The sequence below is a fragment of the Dermacentor andersoni genome, chromosome 3 (genome assembly GCF_023375885.2).
Source record: "Dermacentor andersoni chromosome 3, qqDerAnde1_hic_scaffold, whole genome shotgun sequence".
In the NCBI taxonomy this organism is placed as follows: Eukaryota; Metazoa; Arthropoda; class Arachnida; order Ixodida; family Ixodidae; genus Dermacentor; species Dermacentor andersoni.
In genome coordinates this window covers 40,567,308-40,589,066 of record NC_092816.1, presented here as the reverse complement: position 1 = coordinate 40,589,066, position 21,759 = coordinate 40,567,308, and the positions used below count along the sequence as shown (strand labels likewise).

Here is a 21,759-nt window from a genome sequence, read left to right as displayed (position 1 = left end):
TTCTGGACTCACTCTCGCACTCTTTCACTACAGTATATACGGCGCGAGGCAACGGTGTTATCGCAGTTGGACTTTACACGGAACATCAAGCCGACGCCGACGGTGGAAATGCGCCTGGAGTGTTCATATAATTGCTATCTCAATGAAAGATGATAAAATTGCTTTACTGATTACAAACAGAACATATAGTTGGTCTTTCGGACCACTCGCTTGAACGCTTGCGACCTTCGCCGTTCGTGCCAAAGAGCCAAGCGGAGGCAGCCAAAGGATCGACAGACAGCTCCGAGGCACAGGTGAACCCTGCTCCGGAGATCGGCATCACTGACCGAGGGCGCAGGATCCACGTGTCTCCTCACAACAGAATTCTAGCGAACGGTGTGGCCATACAGTTCGCACATTTTGCCCGGAGCGCCTATGCTGCAATGCTGACAGGAAAGCAGTGCCTTTCTTAACGTTCCCTTAGGGGAGACACATCCCTTTCCCTATTCTTTTTCAAGCTTCCCGTTTATATTGCAAGCTGTTTTTCCTTTTGTTCATACAAGCTGGCGATGTTTCCAGTCGGTGGGTATGGTGCGTAAGCGCTGCGTGCTCATTGTTCACAATTGTGTAGCTGTTTGAGCGAGTTCTTGCGTTCATATGGTTAGCGCGCGATAAACAAGGACAAATAAAAAAAGAGGGAGGGAGAAATGGCGCATAGATGTAGCGTTGACTTTCAACTGATCTCTTATTAACGCATACCTCGCTACATATTGTATCTAGGATATACGGTACGTCGCCGCGCATGCTCACCGCATTCCCATTCCGCGCCCAAAAATTCTAATTTTTCAAGTTCTTGTTCAAGCTCATGTGTCCTTGTTCCTCTCTTCTTTGTTCTTGTTTATCGTGTGCGACGCATATGAAGTACTCATTGTTTTTCGACACCTGGGACATCACCCATTCGTGCCTGTTGGATCGGTAAAGTGAACAACACATTTCTTCGGGTTGGGAGGGATGGCTTCTTTTGAGAGACGCCTATTCTGCATTCCTGACTAGCCACTAGCTTTGCAGTCATATTTAGTGCGATTTACCATTTAGCCTCCTCTTTACCCACCTGCCATGGGATGCCTCCGAGAGCGGTCATAAGAAAGGCGTCGAACAGCTGGCCGGCGTCCGCCATCGGAATGTGGCCGAGCCAGTCGGTCTGCGGACCGGTCACAGTTCCCACGCCGCGGCCTTTCAGGACGTACGGCACGCACACCCACTGCGGCATCAGTAGACACAACGGCACGCGTGTAAAATCATGTCAGTGGTCATCATAGAGTTTCTAAAAATACCCTAGAGGGAAATGTGGCGCTAGTGTCTACGGGGGTTCTCATGCGCGTTGCCTCAACCTACATGGGAATGATGGGAAGTACAGGCTTCGGATTGACTTCGGTCTTTAGACTAGTGGCGTTTGTTTCTGGCGCAGTAAACAAAGCTATACTCAAATATTATCGCGTAAAATCTAATTCTATTTCTGCAGTATGTTATATAATGTACAACACGCTGCATAAACTTTGTATGACTTTGAGATGGAAGCATGGTTTACTATGGTTTGTCACCAGGACACACCAGGGTATGCATACTTGTGCGATTCTGTTCCCAATTTAACGCCAAAGAATAATTATTTATTCATTTTTTCAACAGCAAAACAACCGTGCAAGTACTTATATAAAAATACTCATCATGTATTTCTGGAAATAAAAATGTTGTATTGTGACAAAGCGTTGCGCCCTTGAGAGGAATGCTACAAGTGTCGTCTGCTACGACGCCTGCTCGCTGCAAACGCGAGACTTTTCTCGCAGACGACAGGCACTTGCGAACTCTCTCGCTCTTTCGAAAGGTTGCGTCGGCTGTCACGATTGCTGAACGTCTTCAAGTACTTTTAAGCACATCTGCTGCAGTGCTAGCTAGGACGCTAGTGGCCTCCTACGAGTATGCTGCATCATATTTTATATTGGCGTACCGCTTCCGAAGCGTTACAGCGTGGCTTTGCGGGTACCCATTGTGCGACCCTAGACTACAGCTAGGAAGCAGCTATCTTTCCTACCACAAGTAAGTTTGTGTTCTCAAAGTCCTAAAACACGCATTTCAATGAGCACATAAATGAGCACATAATGAAGCCCTCAATAAAATTTGATTGTCAAGCCACTAGAAGTACAACTGTATATGTCTTGTATCAGTAGTGCCTTCTTTGTCCTATTCTGAAGTTTCATAAAGCACGTAACGCTACAGTGCCAACCTAACACACTTAACAAACAAAGGTCCAAACGCTCAAAACATGTTCTTTCAACGTTTACGATGCCGCCGCTTTCTCGTCACGGCTTCGACGCCACACCGCGACACAAGCATCGTCCCAGTCGCTGGCCCAGCGTGCTATCGCCACTCCGAGCAACATAACAAAGGCAAGGAGCTTTGCGTTGCACTGTCCAACTGCAGGTTATAGCAATTGCGCTTGGAGCGAAACCAAAACTGCCAAAAAAATACTTGTACACTAGTTCGCCAGTCAATAGAATGCCAATCCGAAGCCTGTACTTCCCATCATTCCCATGATGGTTGAACGATCGCAGCGCCAGATTTGCCTCTAGGTATACTAATATGAAACTCTATGGTGGTCATTACATCACTTCTTTTACAGCGAAGCAGTTAGCTTCTATACACTCTTAGGCAAAGTTACACCCTTTGGCTTGCCCCTTCTGCCACACAACAATAATCGTTATCTGCCTTGATTCGTTTCCTTTCTTTAACGCTGCGAGCCCGGTACTTTCCAGTAACGAACGGCACGCGTGTTATCAGCATAGAACAGTTTACACCGTTTGGAGTGCCCCTTCTGATAACGCGCGTGCCGTTCGTTACTGGAAAGTTCCGGGCTCGCAGCGTTAAAGAAAGGAAACGCATCAAGGCAGATAACGATTATTGTTGTGTGGCAGAAGGGGCAAGCCAAAGGGTGTAGCTTTGCCTAAGAGTGTAAGGCCAGTTGGGCTGGCGGTATTTGTCTAACGTCGGTTGTGCTTGTCTAACGTCGGTTGTGCTTGTCTAACGTCGGCAACAGCTTCGCTGTACATCCACTTTCACAGGGTGAAACGGAGGCGGATTTTTTTTTTTTTTATCACGTTTACCTAATTAGTTTGAGTATACCGTGAGCATTAAAGATCTCCCTTAACTATGTGTACAAACGCTTCTAACGGCATATTCTCTGCTTTTCGTGACTTTCGAAGTACTCTATCAAAGCGAGCCCATTGATTGATTACAGCGAACAGTGACTTGAGCTCAAATGGTCTGCTATGCCTTTGTCACGAACGCCCCGTGAAAAAGACATGCTCTTTACCAGGAATACTGCCGTGGTGCATAGCTGAAGGACGTCGGTGTAGGCGACGGAGTAGTGGCCTCCCAGCGCGGTGTAAAACAATATGGTCGTCGCGGCAATGACGATGAAGAGTTGCGAGTCTGCTTCCATCATGGCGCCCGCCGTGTCACCTGCGGCGCCGAACACGTGAGGTTACGTACCATTACGCAGTGTCACGCACACAGGCGATACTTTAGCGCGTAAGCCTCACAATAGTCAGCAATGATTGCTCGAAGACCTAACCTTTGATATTTGTTTTCGTTTTCAGTCTGGCGAATAGCGTCGCTGTTATCCGAAGACTGCGCGCGCATACGCTGCGGTGTTACTGAGTGTTGCATAAAATAGGAGCGGCAGGTATGCGTGACACTTCAAGCTAAACCAACAGCCGATTTGTCACAAAAGGTAGTATTTCGCAGAGGGTTCAGTTTAATACGACCGGTTGCATCCATTCACGTGCGTCCATTACTTGCGTTTTTGATCGCAATAGAAACCAAGTGTGCGTCGTCTGCGGAGACGCTTTGTAAATAAATTGTCGATTAACGCCGCATTTCACAAATGCGGTTACAGATGGCGCCACCTTTCCGTATTCAGAAGAACGAATTTATTTATAAAGGTAAGGGTAGAATTCACTCATACATACCGTTGACATTTCGTCGGTAATATACAGGTTAGCAATGCAGGCGATTAAATTAAAGCTGCAGCAAGGGTGGGCTAAACATAATTGGCACATTGGGAGAAAATTCAGAATGGCTTCAGAATCGATAGGAGTCCGGATAATCACGTATTTGTTCTTACTCCCTGTATTGAAATATCCGGAGGAGAAATGAGACCGTTAAATGTGAGTTTTTTAGACATTACTGGAGCATATGACAACGTAGGCCACAACATGTTGTGGGAAACTTGAAACGGGGCAGCAACCCACAACATATTATGGGATATTCTCGAAGAAGGCGTGGGCAACGACTGTTACAGCCTTTCAGAGAGATTTTACTAGAAAATACAGTTTGCGTTGAATTGGAAGGGATGAGGAGCGAGAATAAAGCTCATATCAACAAAGGACTGAGGCAGGGGTGCCCTTTATCACCACTGCTGTTTATGATGTCATGGGGAGGAGGAAAAGGGCGCTAGAGGGAATATCGGGTTTAATCTCTCAAACAAACAGGCAGGTATAGTAGTACAGCAGCAGCTTCCAGGTTTGTTTTATGGTGATGACACTGTGTTGCTTGGTAACAGGCAAAGTTATGCGCAACATCTGGATGAGATTCGGGGATAGGAACGTGAGAATTTAGCATCGAAATATAGCGTTAGAAAATCAGGTTTTATGGTATACCATAAAAAGTGTGAGTAGACAGTGTCCACACAGGGCCAGGAAATACCTCAGGTAAAAGAATACAAATACCTTGACATATGGATAAACAAAGGCTATAGATATATGGAAACACAGGAAGAAACAATAATAGCAAAGGGGAAGAGAAATGCGGCCATAACGAAACACAGAGCGCTATGGGAATTCAATATTCTTAAGCACGAGGTGATCCGGCGTATGTGGAAATGTATAATGATTACAGGACTTACATTTGGAACTGCGTTTCTCTGCTTGAAGTCAGGGGTACAATCAGGACTCAATGGCAACCAAAGGTCAGTGGGACGCCTAGCATAGTGCACTCACGGGAACACTACAAATGAAGCTGTGCAGGGTGATATGGGCTGGACAAGTTTTGAAGTGAGGGAAGCTCAGAGTAAAATTGATTATGAAGAACGACTGAGGAATATGAAAGAAAATAAATGGGTTGCGAGAGTGCTCAGGTACATTTATAGGAAAAACATTGACTCGCTGTAGAGGAAAAGAACAATGAAGCTTACCAGCAAGTATGCGACCGGTATAGTCAGCAGCATGGCAACAAAGAACATCAAACGCAAAGTCAGAGAGGCTGGACGATGTCATGGTTGGTGGCAATGGAAAAGAAATCTGCTATGAGTAACAACCTAAGAAGACAAAACGAAATCATGATAGAAACAACAATAGTCTTCGTAAGGGAGGGTCAAAAGTTTCGAGCGTTATGGAGACGTACACGGATGCAGCAGCGACGCAGCGCTGGTAGCGCCGCATGTTGTAAAACAGTACTTTCCTGAATCGCAACGCGTTAGAAACGTATTTGCGTTGCAGCATAAGAAAGTTACATCTATCTATCTCCGTATTCCCCGTGTTTTCCCTACTATTAGGAATGTATTACAATGGGTAAATTTCCATTTACCCGTTCAACACTTCTTGGCATCCCTGACACTTGCACACACACAAAAAAAATCCACCGACGATAACGATACTCCCTAAGGCGAAATTTGAGCGCAGCTGTATACGTGTTTTCATTTTGCGATATATTGACTGGCGCGGATAATCTGTCTCGTGCTCCACGTTGCAAACGGAGTGAAGTGTGGCGCGACTTCCTCGCTAGTCGGGAAATCGCGAGAGGCAGCGCGTGGGTGACGCGTGGGCTCGATTCACAGAAGCCGCCGTCGAAAGACCTCCCAGACCAGTGCGTCGGAACGGAACGAAAACAAAAACGAAAAAAAAAACGTCATTATTGACCGAAACGAAAGCGTAACCAAAACGTTATTTATAATTTTGTTTCACAGTGAAATCGAAATATTCTTTGTCGGTTTTCGGTTCAAGGGGAAAGTCGGCAATCCGAAACAACCGACGTCAGGCAACGTCCGAATCAGCGCGTATCTCAGGCAGGTACAGTGCGAGTGGTAGCCGGGCGAGCACTCCACTAATCTTCGCCTGCCACTCGGTGCATTAGAAGATCGGCATCGTAGCGAAACCCAAGGATTGTGTGCTGAAGAGCCTATAGTTTCGTTTTCTACGGGTGCAACGATTTCTTACCGAAGCTTTATCGTTCCTCTAGGTTCGTTTTATCGTAACAATGGTCTCGCATTTCGGTGAGTACACTCGATGACCTGCTGCTTCTGAGATCATGCTCGGTACCTTGAGTCAAGGCACTGTGCATGATCTCAGAATTAATTATTCACTTACAGCGAAAAATAAATACTACGTTTCTATCGGTACTTTGATTCGAAGATTTTTTGCAAGCCAAACAAAAGCGTTATGAACCGTTACGGATCATTCTTTCTTTTTTCGTTCCAGAGCAGGACCGGAGTGGAACATTTTTCAGTGGAACAAATTTAAATAGTAACGAAAAACATTTCGTTCTGACACCCTGTTCCAGACGACGCTCGCTACTCTGGCGCCATCTCGTAGCCGTCGTCGCCACGCACTACGCTTTTCTTCTCACGGTTTCGCCGTACCCTCCTCCTCCGCTTTCCTCCTCGCATCTTTCATCCACCGCTGCGCTCTGCGTTCGCTTTCACCTTTCGCTGTGCTCGCTCACTCGGTTACGCCACCGCCTCCAACGCCGACGCTCGCCGTAAGAAGGGGTCGCATAGGAGCTGCGCTCTAAAACCACATGTCATCATCGTCACTCGTGTTTCGTGAACACGCACACGGAGAAACTACAACTGTCGAGCCCAACGATGTTCAACATCGGTGCGTGCGGAGTCCAGACCCTCGATCAACGTCCCCGCTCACCCAGCGCGGCCAACACGGCGGCCGTCCAGAGTACCTCGCCGCACACGGCCGGCACGCACAGCAGCAGCCCCATCCAGGGGCCATACAGCTCCTGGAAGGGGTCCAGCATCGTCACCGCGTTCGTCGTCCTCATCTTCTGCGCGAAGAAGAATCCGCCTGCGATCACAAGGCGCGCATGCGCGGCCGATGGTATAGACGAAAACTTGGCATCCATCTTGCAATTTAGACGGCGGTCACAATTCCTTTTTTTTTACGTAGCGACCCGTACGTGTTCGTGATGAAAAAAAAAAAGTAACAAAGAACATTCGAAATTGAAGATTTCGTCCTGGTATTGCAGCTGAACTCCGCACTACCGCTTTTCCGGGACGGTGACTCAGCCAACTGAGATAATTAGGTGTTTAGCATGAATTCTTCTTAGGCAAGCTAGTTTATACTCGGTGAAGCCATTGTATAGAGCAGTTAGAATAAACAATAAGAACAGAGGACCTGACACCACGGCCGCTAAACGTATCGCTCTTTTTGTTTGTTTTAATTGCGCTACAATGCATGACTTACCAATTGGGTGTTCAGCAGATGTGGTGGGGCGAGGACGGACTACTAAAAAACTCGGAAGCCCTGGAACGCGCACTGAGTAATCAATTACGTATTTGGTTGCTTATACACACTTTCTCACTGTCTATTCACCGTATCTTGCTCTTACAATCGCTTACAGTACTTCGCCTCCTTATTTTTTTCTCCTCAGCTGCTTATAACAACTTCAGACACTAGTGCGCCATACTTCCGATATCCGGGAAGTACGATATATCCCTGGCTGATTGAATTCAACGACAAGGTAGGAGAACGCGAGAGCAGGGCGCGAGTAAGAGCATCAAGAAATGTCAAGATTTCTAGGCTAAAGCTTCACGCACAGAAAAAAAAAAGAAAAAAAAATAGATGCTGCTTTGTCTGTCCGCTATTCTTTGACTTTCCTTTCCAGTCTCATTTCTCTTTTGCCCTTATATTTTAAGAGAAGTTCTTTTTCAGTCATTTAGTTCTCTCTTCTTTATTTTTCTCCCTTTTCTTCCGTTCGCTGTTTCCTCCTACCTTTTTCTCTTTTTCAATCTTTATTTTTAGGCTTGAGTACTAGGCTTTCCAACATATACAGTGAACCAATTCCTTACTCTTCTTTTTTTGCGTTATTTCATGTTCTTTTTCCTTCTTGGGGGTCGGCGAGAAATGTCACCAGACGGTACGCGATCTAGACGCGAAACCTTCGCAAAGCCAGCAGCACGCCGCGATGACGTCTTCGCTTCGCTCCTATACTGACGCAGTCCCAACAGCTGGAAAAGTCATGTCGAGTGCGTGCCTCGGCTGGTATGACGTAAGGCGTACGTTGTGGGCGTGTATATATACATATATATATATATATACACGTACACGTGCGTGCGTAAATCTGCCGAAAGCGTGCGCCATATGCCTTCTTCGCTCGCAGTTCCGGCGTGGTCTAGTGGCTAGGATATCTGGCTTTCACCCAGAAGGCCCGGGTTCGATTCCCGGCGTCGGAAGAGGTTGTGGTCTCATGGTGTAATGGTCAGCACTCTGGACTTTGAATCCAGCGATCCGAGTTCGAGTCTCGGTGAGACCTGTTCTTTTTTGTTTTTTTTTTTATGTGTTCGCGCGAGCTTTATTTGCGTGGCGTGACCGAAGCGTATGTTTTCAATATTCACGTCTTATTACGATTCTTTTTCTATGACATCCTCTCGATCCACCTCAGAATCGTTCGTTGTGTTGTGACCCCTTTTTTTTTTTCTTCTTTGTTTGTAATGATGGGATTGATGCATTCATGGATGCTATTCTGGACACGGTCGAATTTCGCCATACTGTTGAATTCCGCCATGTTTGCGTTCTGAGCCAATCAGTGGGCGTAGCCGTCCTGTCAACCAATCGGAGCTAAGCAAGATGGTGAATTTGACAATGCGGTGGAATTTCGAGTCCAAAATCGCATCCCCGTGGCCTGGTAATAAGATTCGTCTATCTGGGCTTTCTTAAAAAAGAAACGCACTGCGCTTAAGAGGAAGCTTTAGCTTGGGCACAACTCCGATGTCTCCTATTCAAGTACGTATAAAACGCAGATATGCTTTTTCTGCGATAACCTTTAGGGCGATATTAAATTTGTTGCAATTGAGAGAGAAAGCTAAATTCTAGTGACTGTCGGAAGCGGAATATTGATATACGGCCTGAATATTTTTAATGGAATTTTCAAAATTTGGTAAGATAAAAAATATAGAAGCACGAAGTTTACAAATTCGTAGCTCTGCACCTAAAACAGAAATCGCAATCCTGTAAAATACATCCATTAGAGCCTCCAAAGAGGACAAACTTTATGTCACTTTATATCTCACGCGATTTTGTTACATCATTTACAAGAGTTTAGCAAAACTTCTGCTTACAGTTTAATGGTCCATTTGAAAGCCATGTATAACATCGATTTTGTCGATACGTTATATTTTTCGATATATAAAAAATGGAAGACATAAATAAAAAATTCGCTATCAACAGTCACTATATTTTAACTTTTTCTTTTAGATGCAACAAACCTCATCAAATTTGGTGCAGTGGTCGCCGAGTAAAACGATTTCTCCTTTCCCATGTATTTAGATAGGAGGTTCCGAACTAAAGCTTCCTCTTAATTTTCAGCTCATAAATACCAACGTATAAGTGAACCTCGACACTATTCATAAGCGGGTCGCTAGATCTGGATGAGCGAAAATAATATGATGATATGAGGGGCTTGATTTTCTGCAAGATGATATTCGGGCGCCCAAATCACCCCGCTGCGTATTTATTTTTTGAGTCCGTGGTTAAAAAACGTGCAAGGTCGTAGTGTTGCTCTCCGATGGCCACACACGTGACAGTCTTGGCACACCTTCCGCACAGAAGCGTTGGCGCCTTGTACGACGAGTAAATATTTTTTTTATATTTAAACAATTATTTTCATTTGCAATGTCTTGAATATAGTATGACGGTAGAAATCAGAGGACAATATGACGCTTATCATTCTCGTGCAACAATTTTGCGAGAGAATGCAGATTACGCCAATAAAATATGCTGAATGAAGAGCTGCCTTGAAGGAAGGCGTCGTCCCTCCATATATAGGGTGTCGCAGCTGACGTTAGCGAAGCTGTTAAAAAAAAAAAAAAAATTCAGTAAAGATGGTGCAAGGTACAATTTTAAGTCTTACGGTGTTGGGTAGTCAGACTTCTTAAGACCGAACACCGTAAGTCTTATAATCGTTTGTTGCACCGTGATTTTTTTTCATCTTTTATCCTTTTTATTTTATTTTTTATTTTTTTGACCGACTTGTCTAACGTTAGCTGCGACACACAGTATGCATCCAAGTGAGCCAGAGCTACGCCTCTTGTTTTCCGTGCGCCGCACGTGCCGCTACTTGCCGACTCTCAACACGTGGTCTAAAATGACGTCAAATGTTCCGCCGTGTTGCGGAGAAGCCAGCTTCACGGAAGCAACGCTAACTTTTTCGTTTCCATCAGTGGCGTCAACATCGGAATTCGCCGCTTAACACGCATGACATGGCATATGAACGACATGTCATGACGTGACATACATGACATGACACTTAATGACATCACATGACATGCATGCATGACATGACATTAATCACATTTTCATGACACACATGCTTGAAACGACATCATGATGCATGACATGACAGGAATGACACGGCTCGTGACATGCATGCCATGACATGAATCGCACGCCCACGAGCCATTCATGGTCTGCTGGCTCAAACTAATGTATGGCATGAATGTCTTGACAAGAACATGATAAAAGCGGAACAGAGTCCATGCGCTTCTGGCGCCGAGCAATTTTTGGTGATTTCGTGAAAAAAAAAAAAGCTTTCATATCATAAATCGAAGTTCTACATGCTTCTTGCAGTTGGCTGAATTGACTTTTCCCTCCCAAATGCGACAATTGTCATAGAGATAAATTCGATAAGGCAGCTGTATGGGCTTGTTCATAGGCCACCTTCGAATTTGTTGTAGCGCAGTCACAACGACACGGACAGTTAGAAGGCACGCGAGACAACTAAGACACAGCGCTGTGTGTTGTCTCATGTGTATTATACATGTCCGTGTCGTTGTGCCTGCGCTACAACAAATTCAATCAAAATACGTTTAGTGTGGTCGTCTAACGAGAGCATTTGGGCATTTCAGCTGTGTTTCAATGACGCAATCAAAGTATCCACACGACTTAAGCTGCTTCCGGAAATAGAGCGTTCGGTTTTCCACAAGTTGTTTGTAGTGCGAAGCTTCGTGTCGAGAGGCCTGAAAGTGTTTGTCCTCGCACCTCCAGAAGGAAGAAGAGAGAGAAAAAAAAACCTTGGTACATTGGTACGAACGGTTACACAAAGGCCTTTATTCACCGCGTCCTTCGCCGAATGAACGAGCATGAAAGGCAGACGGCGGCTGTCGCACCACCCAGGCAACGGCGCTACGTCTCGATACCATACGTTTCAGGCGTCAGCGAGGCATTTAATCCGGTTGTACTACTGTATCTGCTGTATCCTTGCCGTTTTTTTTCTGTGTCCAGTGTCGCGCTCCTGAGCTTTATCTTGACCAAAAACTTTTTGACTGCGTGGCCACGAAAAGTGGAGTTGCAACCAAGCCGTATTTTCTAACATTCAATTTCATTTTTCCATTGGCATGACTCGTGTAACGCCGCCACTCCGGCGTTATCGCTGCGATCGGCCAATCGGCGCACCGTGTAATCAGAAGAATGGAAAAATGACACGCGACACAGCAAAGTATGGGTTGCGGGCGCCGTATTTTGGTACGATCCGCTTATTTTTCATTCTCCCTCATTGGCTCGGACGTTTGCTTAAACGTTGCCGCGTCACCGGTACCGATCGGATCGCTCGGCGCCACGCCTGATAGGATTGGTCAACGAAACCTATCGTATACATGCGGAATGCACACCCTAATAACCAAAGAAACCGCAGGGAAATGGGACGCAAGAAAATACAAGTCCCGATAAGAAAAGAACAATAGAAAATGCGCGCAAGCACCGTGTTTTGCGACGTTGCACATCACGCTATCCTTCTTATCATGGCATAGCACCGAGTGGCCGATACGAATGATAACGGCGGTGCGGCCGCATGCGCTCGTTCCACGCCCGAACGCATGGCGAAGGGCGAAAACAATACCAAATGGAATGGATCGTTACAAGATAAATGGTCCCCAAAGTTAACCACTGCTAACTACTAAGTGCTCGGGTTTGCTGACAGCGCATCACGATCGTCCGCGTGCGCTGTATTGTAACGTCGCGCCGGCGGCGTCTTGTCTCGTCCACCCGGCAGCGATATGCGTGTACGTATTTTGTCGCATGCCCAGCAGGAATCTCTTTCACTAACGGCATCCGCTGAATTAAGTGACGTATAAAGTAGGCTGGCGCGCGTGATCCCAGCGGCAGTCGTGAGGTATATATCATGTTTCTTTCAAATCGTGCGGGCGTATTCCGGCGTGGTTTAGTGGCTAGGACACCTGGCTTTCACCAAGCTGGCCTCGGTTCGATTTCCACCGTCGGAATAGGGGTTGCAGTCTCATGGTGTAATATTAGGTCAGCACTCTGGACTTCGAATCCAGCGATCCGAGTTCGAGTCTCGGCGAGACCTCTCGTTTTCTTCTTTCTTTTTTTTTTTTTTTTTGACAAGTCGCTCAGTGTAAGCAATATTATTCGTTTTGAAACCAAAGTAAACTGAGTTCCTATAAGCTAAGAGGGCGTTTGATTGATTGGGCTGTGGAGGCAACGCTGCGGGTCGCCGCCCGATACTTGCGTCGGCGGCTACGCAAATTTGACGTCAGGAGATTGGAATAAAAACACATTGGAATAGTTTTACGTTATATGGCCCCAGATCATGCGCAGACGTACCACGTGATCGAATCCAAGTTTCAGAAGCCTAAAATGCCGTGGTCTTCACTCACCGAGTATGAGGCTGATAGCGTAACCGATCGGAGCGTGGCAATAGAGGACGCCGTGTGTGTAGACAGCCTCGGCAGTGCCGTTCAGGTAGCCGCCTCCGACCCATGTGGCTGTTGACGAAACCGGCACCACACATTTAACCCTTTCGTAAACAGGACTCGTATTCGTGTAAGGAAAAAGAAAAGTTCTTACGCTGGAACTGTTTGTTTACAAGAGCATGGGGGAGAGGGGCTATTCTGTAAGTGTCCACCTAGTGGACTGTCCATTTCGGCGGCCGCTCATTGGCTGCAGCTGTGCGAGCGAGAAGGTGATTGGCTGGGGCGCCTGTCTCCTTCTCGCTCGTACCTCCAGTCAGTCAGCGGTGGTTGAAATGGACAGTCCACTCTATATTGTAGCGCATCTTAAGGACGGATACCGTAATTGGTGCCATATAGTGTTAGAATTTATGATAAGTACTCGTGAGCTCACTAAAGCTTGGCTTCGATATCGCATTTTCAACACGCGCCCTAAAGGGAATAATCGTGTTAAAATTAGTTAGAACATATAGTATTAATTAGCTGCCTGGACATTGTTAGTCGTCGTGCACGTATAATGCTCGCCTCTTCAGGTAAGCCACCTGAACAGACCTAATTGCAAACGTATGGTCCACGGTTATTTTTATTCATTTATCTGTACGAATTAAAATATATATGCAGATTCGACGTACAAGTTGGAATTTACGCGAAGCGAAGTTTTAGTGAAGTGGTTAATTAAATGATATAAAACTAATTGCGATGCGCGCAGTAGTCTTCATTGTCATCCTATATAAAACGCGCAATCTCACGCAATGTCTATGTTGGTGCCCCGCACAGGTGACTATACTTCAATGTGACGCGACATTTGTGCTTGTACAATTCAGCGTTCACAAACTGTGCTGAAATTCAAAGAACAGTTCGTGCAAAGGTATATATTGTATAAGGCGTCGACGCAGTAATATGTCGCGCGGTCTGGAGCGATGATTGGTGCTTGTCGAGAGAATAATGACGAAGAGGGGCGTATACGCAGGGAGAAGTACGATGCGAAAGACAGGGGGTAAGCTTGACTATTATTCACGCGTTTTATTCCTGCTTCTTGCGCCTCGTGTAAACTATAGAGCGCGCGCCACGTGTTCTCGTGCGCGCACGTGACGGGCGCGGATATTCGGCAAGGCAGCCTCACCGGCCACGGTCATTCAAGATCCGGCAGAGATCGGTAAGAAAGCGATTCACTTTAAAAGCACACGCTATCGGCGACAAAAAAAGAAAAACTAAGCTCAATAATGTGAAGGAGTAAAAGTTGCCAGAGACCTTCACTATGCAAAAAAGAGGTGAGGCGTGCAGACAGGACACAAGACTAAAGAAGTGGACAACACGAATGCCGACTATCAACTGAAGGGAGCACTGAGGCGAAAAACGAAATAAGACACAAAACTCATCTACGCAAGCTCAGGAATGGTATCACCACGTGTCAGTCGGGTACATGTGTCGGTCTACGCGAGAGATAACTGTTAAGGCACTTAATCTCTTCCCTATGTAAAGTAATCGAAGGCTGACTCACGCACGCACTTCCACCGTTATAGATGTGCCATGCCTCTACCATAAGACGCGTATCTTCATTCTTATGCCTGTACAATATCGCGCATTCATCCCATTCAACTAACTCTGGCCTGCAGTTACAATCTTGGCAATGTAGGGAAAGATTAAAAGGTGATCCATCGGTTAAAGAGATATTATGTTCCATTAGCCTCTGATTGATACACCGCCCCGTTTGCCTCACGTAGAACTGGCCACAGCTAAGGGGAATGTTATAAACCACACCCATACGACAGTCAGTAAACCTGTTGTTCTTATTGTGCTTCACTGGACAAATATCTGTTCTTTTTTGCCTTTTACCTGCTCCTTTTTCCTCTGCATGGCAGCGCATATCTTACCTAGCTTATTGGGAGCAGTGAAAGCAACATTAACATCATATCTACTTGCAACTTTTTTAAGCCTGTGCGACACTGAATGAATGTACGGAATAGCCACTACTTCTTTTTTTGCTATTACTGCTTTCTGTAATCACGTCCGTCCCCCTCGAAACCGACTTCTTTAGGCGCTCAGCCACAGTGGCCATTGCTACACTAGGATAACCTGCTTCTAATAGGCGCCGGACCTGAGCATTAAAACTGGCGCTCATTTTGTGCATGCAGGATCTGGTGAGAGAAGACTTAAGGCACGACATGACAATTCCGTTTTTTACTACTTCGGAATGCTTGGATTGAAAGTTTAGCAACGGCTTCGAAGATCTTGGGGAGTACAACCAACAAACGTGATTTTGTTCGAAGACCAAGGAAATGTCAAGAACTGAATTACGCATCACTAAGGAAATTCCTTGGTAAACATTAATCCTCCTCCATAAAGTTTAAATTGCTCACTTACTGAGGTAGCAGCGGAATTGAATTCTTCCCTATTGCAGAAAATCAGGTAATCATCAACGTAACGAAATATCTTGATAACGCTATCACCTAAGGCTTTCGCTAAGCAGCTGTCAACCTTACTCAGGTAAGTATTGCTAAGAATAGGGGCAACCTTTGAGCCAATACAAATGCCTGATTTCTGCAGAAAAATGGCATCTCTCCACCCAATCAGCGTCGACTTCAAGCACATTGAAAGAATTTCTAGAAAAGCTTCCGTAGAAACACCGCATCTGTCAATAAAAGCCGACTCCTGCACTTGTTCTTTAATGCACTCATTTACGGAATTTAGCAACCCGTCATGCGGCAAGGAATAATACAGGTCTTCGATATCCATACTAAAAGCTGTACAATCCCCAGGACTTTCCTCTCTTAAATACTGAACTAGTGCCTGAGAATTACGCAAGCAAAAGGGGTCTGAAAAAACTAGTGAAGCTAAGCAGTTCTGTAGGTAACTAGCGACACAGACCTGCCACGTCCCTTTCTCTGACACTATATATAGCACGAAAATGAATCTCTTGCTTATGGGTATTCGCCGAGAAAAACAGTTCTAAGGTGAGGGATTTTGCTTTCTTGACATTAGAGACAAACATGTCAAGATTATGTATTGACAGGAGGTCAACCGCACGTTGCTTAACTGCCGAAGGCTTAAGTTTTACTGGCTGTAAATTCTTTTCTATGGCTGAAATCGCTTTTTCTGAAAACATGCCATCTGGCATAATTACGAAATAACCTTCCTTGTCAGATATTACTGGTCTAAGTTTATGCTCCACAAGGTAATTAACTAACGTTCGGACAGGGTCAGACGTCTTAAAAATTAGAATTTTATTGTTTAATGCTAGCAATGCTGTCGCATGGGTGGGGTTTATAAAATTCCCCTTAGCTGTGGCCAGTTCTACGTGGGGCAAACGGGGCGGTGTATCAATCAGAGGCTAATGGAACATAAAAAGCCGTTAACCGATGGATCACCTTCTAATCTTTCCCTACATTGCCAAGATTGTAACTGCACGCTAGAGTTAGTTGAATGAGATGAATGCGCGATATTGTACAGGCATAAGAATGAAGATATGTGTCTTATGGTAGAGGCATGGCATATCTATAACGGTAGAAGTGCGTGCGTGAGTCAGCCTTCGATTACTTTACACAAGGAAGAGATTAGGTGCCTTAACAGTTATCTCTCACGTAGACCGACACATGTACCCGACTGACACGTGGTGATACCATTCCTGAGCTTGCGCATGCAGGTGAGTTTTGTGTCTTCTTTCTTTTTTCGCCTCAGTGCACCCTTCAGTTGATAGTCGGCGTTCGTGTTGTACACTTCGCTACTCTTGTGTCCTGTCTTCACGCTTCACCTCTTTTTTGCATAATGAATCCATACCAACTAGATCAGCTTCCTGTCGTTCTAAGATACTTTCACCTTGCATGTAAGCGCTTCTACTAGTCTAATCAAATGTCACAACTCTTCTTCAGTCAGGTTAATGCCCGTTCTCTTTAGCAAGCGTGTCCATGGTTGCAGTGGCACAGACAGGGGGTGGAACACCGGGCACGCCGCCCCCGCCCTCGAAATTTCTGTGTTAGTATGCTGCCGCCCCCCCCCCCCCCCCTTCCCGTCCCCGATCAAGTGGGTGCATCGCTCAAAACCACCTCACCCCTCTCCCCCGGGGGGAAATATTTCTGGCTACGCTACTGTATAACTACTCATAATGGCAAAGCCTTGAGCGCAATTAAAAAATACAGGGAAGTGACAGAGACACAGGACAGCGCTGTCTTGTGCCTCTGTCCCGTCCCTGTCCTTCTGAATTGCGCTAAAGGCGTTGCCATTATGAGTAAACCGTACCAACTAGCCCAATAATTAGCCTTGTTGAACTATATAACTGTTTTCTATATTGGACCACCTACTAGCCACATAGACTATTGGTCCAAGTACATTGTACGCATTTGTCGAATTGCTTAAATAAACCTAATTTTGATTGATTGATTGATTGATTGATTGATTGATTGATTGATTGATTGATTGATTGATTGATTGATTGATTGATTGATTGATTGATTGATTGATTGATTGATTGATTGATTGATTGATCAAAGCTCTCACGTCTGTCCCTGCTTTGTAGAAGGGCAGACGCGGCTCACCTGTCATGGAGCTGATGCCGAGTGTCAGCGACATGTTCCTGTCGACCAAGAACAGCCGGTGCAGGAAGCGGTTCTGCTGCGGCCGCCTGCGGCGCATGTCTGTCGTCGAGACCTGGCCATCCTCCTTGAAGACGTGCAGCTTGCGGCCCGACCACACGCCCACGCACACGATGACGATGAAATACAACAGCATGGCCAGCACCGCCGGGATGTGCACCGCCATGGTGCCTCTTCTTCATCTTCTTCATCTCACTAGCCGCGCGTGCTCGGCCTCGAACTTGCGCGAGACTCTTTGCTCACGTAGAGCTATCGCAACGCCGTGCTCGCCGGCTGATCGGAGTTTCTGCCGCCATTAATTAACACACCCGACCAGACAGAAAATGGGAGGCAGCGCTGTCGACCTCCGACTCGTTTGACCGTCTCGAACTGGTCGACCGAGTGAGGAGGACAGCTAAGGTCGCTGGAATGCTGGACTGAGAGGACCCCCTGCCCACTGCAGGGCGGAAGAACTTCCCGGCGCTCACTTCGATCGCGTGCTGTTCTGGAAATTTTTTTTAGCTCTCTCGCTCTCGTTATCCATTAGCCCCAACGATGATCGGTGCTTGGTATAATTTATTGCCCCAGAACGGAGACACGCTCTAAACTGGTTGCTTTATCCTAGCTGTGCATAGCCTTTGCATCAAAGATACGATTAAGAAAACCTACCTCGTCCTCGTCTGAATGGCCGAATGTACTACCTGCATTCTTGCGGTTGCGGGGCTACTATCAAACACGTGCACTCCAGGAAATAATGTGCACCCTTTTGAAAATTATCTTGACCCGCCATGGTCGCGTAGTGACTTTGGCGCTGCGCTGATAACCACGAGGTCACGGGATCATATACCCCGGCCGCGGCTGCTCATTTTGATGAGGGCGAAATGGAAAAAAAAAAAAAATAAGACGCCCATGTACGGTGCATTTGGTGCGCACGTTAAAGAACCCCAGGTGATAGAAATTATTCCGGAGTTCCCCACACGGCGTGCCTCATAATCATATTGGGCACGCAAAGACCCAGAACTTAATTTAACTTATCTTGACCCCAAACAATGACACAAACATCTATCGTGCTAAGGACGGCATCGTGCACTTTCGCAACACCTTCTGGGTGCACCCTGGAAGCCTTACCGCACGTGAAGTAAAGGACACCTAAAAGGAAGCGGAACGCAACGTTTATTTAGAGTTATGTATCGGTATACTATTACTACGCCTATATAGAGAGATGACAAATTAGTCACGTGGCTCATTTACGCTCGGTCGGTGATACGCGCCCGCGGCGGGCGTTTTATTCTCAGACGACGCGCGGGTGGTACGCCATGACGGCGTTCGCGAGGAACATGAGGCTGTTGAGGATGCCCAGCGCGCCAGCGATGGAGCCCTGGACGTAGACGCCCGTGCGCGTCTCGATGCACAGGTAGGCGATGCTGGTCGGCACGTGGATGAAGGTGGCCAGGAAGTAGTTCATCCGGTACACCGTCGAACCTGGAATCTCCAGGGCGCCTGCGTGCAGACAGACGTACGCGACGCAGTTCACAGCCTGTTCACGCTGACCGGGCAGCCGAGATGGCCGCGTATACACTCCGGAAAGATGCCCAGGGAGCCCAAGTTCAAGCACGACGTTCTAGAAGGATGTATTATGGATAACGGACAGTCAACACACCGCCTCAATGCCTGCGTGGCTCAGGGTTTGAGAGGAAAAAAATTCAGAAGAAGAAACAGAAAAAAACAACAAAAGCTTTATAACTCTTTCGCACAAGGTCGTGAGTGCGAACACAAGCCTGTGGCTGCAGCACTCTGCATAGGAGCTGTAAGCAGAAGCCCGCGAATTGCCGTTTGAGGCCACAGTGGAAGGCTCCGGATATATATATTTATAATTCCCTATCAATCTTTATGACCGTATATAGGATTATGGTATGGGCCACGAGTCTTTCAGTATACGGCAGGCTTTAGACGGAAAACTGAAAGGAATTATTTTTCCCTCTCCATATATACTCTTCAAGGCAACAAGGCCCATTTCTGTAGACCTCCTCGTTTGCCACTTGCATTTGATCCGCCGATCCATAGAGTGTCTGAAGCTCGGCGGAAAAGTCATGTTGGCGTCGAAGTGTATGTATATATGAACACGGGAGTGAGGCGCAGCATAATTATGCACGAACGGCCGATCAAATTGATCGTTGCGTGTGTCCAAACGAACTTTCCCACGTAAGTACATGTAAGTACCGCTAGAGGGATGCACACACAGCAAGAAACACAAAGTGTCACAGGCGGTAACTTCCTACACGTTTATTCAGGACACAGTTAACCCAGCGTTATGTGCCCTAAACTAAGAGGCGATATGCGAGCGCAACGTTAGAAAAACGTAGAAATATCGCCCCTATAATCAATGGCTATGCAGCGTTCTTCTGAATTGTACAGCATGACGGATATTTTTCACAGGTGCAGTTTTAATTTTTCTTGTTGAAGAATACGACAGGCTCCATCAGCTCGCGCGCAGTTTTTCACAGCCTTCGTATCTTGGAATCGTAATTCACACGAGCAGTCGCTTACGATGAAAGCGTTCCTCTCGACTTAATCAAGTTAATTTTATTTTCATTCTTTATAAAGGAAAGCTAAGCATGGAAAATCAGTTCTGCGGAAGCCCGTAAGGTGGAGGATCGAAGGTTCATGAAAGAAACAAAGTGTCGCGTACCCACCTTACTGTAGCACGAAGCTACCAAAGAAACCAGTACAGGTTTCTCGGAAAGCTTCGTAAGTGAAGAAAAACATTTGTTCTGGTCCGGGGATTGAACCCAACACCTTTCTGGAGCAGTCGCGTCTGATCTATACCACCTATCCGAGGATGGTAGAGCGATCGCCCGGAAAGGCGTTGGTCCCGGATTCAATCACTGGACCAGGACGAATTTTTCTTCTACTATACGAAGCTTATTTCTGAGAAAGCCGTACGGTTTTCCTCTGTAGCTTCGTGCTGGAGTCAGGCGAATGACAATTTTACATTTTATTAACGCTAAACATGTCCTGTGAGATTGGATGGGTGCGCGCACGCTGTAAATCTCGGAGGCTATATATACGCCAACCAAGTACAATTAAGTGCCTTTTCCACTCAACCTTCGAGCGCGTTTGATGGATAGGTGAATGAGGCGTTGGTTTTAGGAGTTTCGCGGACGCCTACGAAGGGGGAGCGACTTACCGACCAGCACGCAGATGAGTATGAGTAGCGCGTTGAAGAAGAAGACGATGGACGCGATGAAGAGGATGAATGCGTCCAGGCGCATGGACAGGTAGCAGTTGGCGTCCAGGCGGCCTTCGCTCAGCAGGAACACGATGCCGGCGCCAACGACCATCTGGAACAGCTTCAGGATCCCGCTGGCCGTCAGTACGTACTCGCAGTAGCAAGCCATGGTGGCCGCTTCACCAGAGACCAAGTGCGACGCTTCGAAGACGACCGAAAACACCGCCCCAACGCGACCACTCGCCGGCTATGTTCTTCACAGCACGTGGCAGCCGCAGCTGATTCGAGAAACCGTCGTTGCGTAGAGGCACGGGCCGCGTGCGATCGAATTGACAGCTTCTTTGTCTTCTGCGACACGATGCTCGGCACAGCGTGAGTGAGTGAATAAACTTTTATTTGGGTCCAGAAAAACGCGATAAAACGCGCACCCGGCTAATCCCACGACGGGACTGACAGATCTTGTCTGCCGGCCCGATCGCGGGCGCGCTGGACGGCCACGATTTAGTCCTCAAAGACGGGACTTCGCAGGAGCGCGTCCCACTCTTCCTTGGTGGACTTCGGGCCCAGCGACCCGCACTCCTGGAGCATATGAGGCAAAGTAGCAACCGCACCACAGGCCACGCAAGAACAATTCGGATAAATATCGGGATATATGCTGTTAAGGGACGCCGAATTTCGGTAGGAGTTCATTTGCAGGAGTCTGACCGTAACCGCCTGCGGCCTGCTTAGCTTGGAGTGAGGCGGCGGGAAAACCCTTCTAAGTAAAAGAATTTAGTAAGTTCATTGTGCGTGATAGGAGCGTCTCTGTGTCCGGGGAGAGAGTCGCCCGATCCGAGGGCAGCGCGGTCAGTAAAGCCACGCGCAGCCTCGTGGGCAGACTCGTTGAGGTTCAGAGGAACCCCCCCCCCCCCCCCCCCGATCACCCCGACGTGGGCAGGGAACCAAAGGATGGAGTATAT

At 46.9% G+C, this 21,759-nt stretch overlaps 2 protein-coding genes and 2 non-coding genes across 8 annotated transcripts in view; 2 read left to right on the top strand and 2 right to left on the bottom strand.

The window, feature by feature from the left end:
* Nucleotides 1–7,149, bottom strand: part of LOC129381519 (high affinity choline transporter 1-like) — a 58,497-nt gene extending 51,348 nt beyond the window's left edge. For all 5 annotated transcript variants that reach the window (XM_072287122.1, XM_072287123.1, XM_072287126.1 and 2 more), the window contains exons 1-3: nt 6,951–7,149; nt 3,347–3,495; nt 1,091–1,240 (exon numbers count right to left, since the gene is read on the bottom strand). In XM_072287122.1, the coding sequence (XP_072143223.1) occupies nt 1,091–1,240; nt 3,347–3,495; nt 6,951–7,083 (432 nt within the window). In that variant the 5' untranslated portion in view covers nt 7,084–7,149. The remainder of the gene's footprint in view (nt 1–1,090; nt 1,241–3,346; nt 3,496–6,950) is intronic.
* Nucleotides 7,150–8,422: 1,273 nt separating this feature from the next.
* TRNAE-UUC (transfer RNA glutamic acid (anticodon UUC)) lies at nt 8,423–8,494 on the top strand. Its single transcript has one exon. It is a non-coding gene; the product is annotated as a tRNA-Glu (tRNA).
* Nucleotides 8,495–8,502: 8 nt separating this feature from the next.
* Nucleotides 8,503–8,574, top strand: TRNAQ-UUG (transfer RNA glutamine (anticodon UUG)). Its single transcript has one exon. It is a non-coding gene; the product is annotated as a tRNA-Gln (tRNA).
* Nucleotides 8,575–12,633: 4,059 nt separating this feature from the next.
* On the bottom strand, nt 12,634–21,272 carry LOC126517392 (uncharacterized). The gene is made up of 3 exons (XM_050167106.3): nt 20,759–21,272; nt 17,536–19,071; nt 12,634–13,039 (listed from the first exon to the last, which is right to left on the bottom strand). Exons 1-2 carry the CDS (start codon nt 20,967–20,969, stop codon nt 18,863–18,865), a joined length of 420 nt encoding a protein of 139 aa, XP_050023063.1. The 5' UTR covers nt 20,970–21,272; the 3' UTR covers nt 12,634–13,039; nt 17,536–18,862.
* Nucleotides 21,273–21,759: the final 487 nt, after the last annotated feature.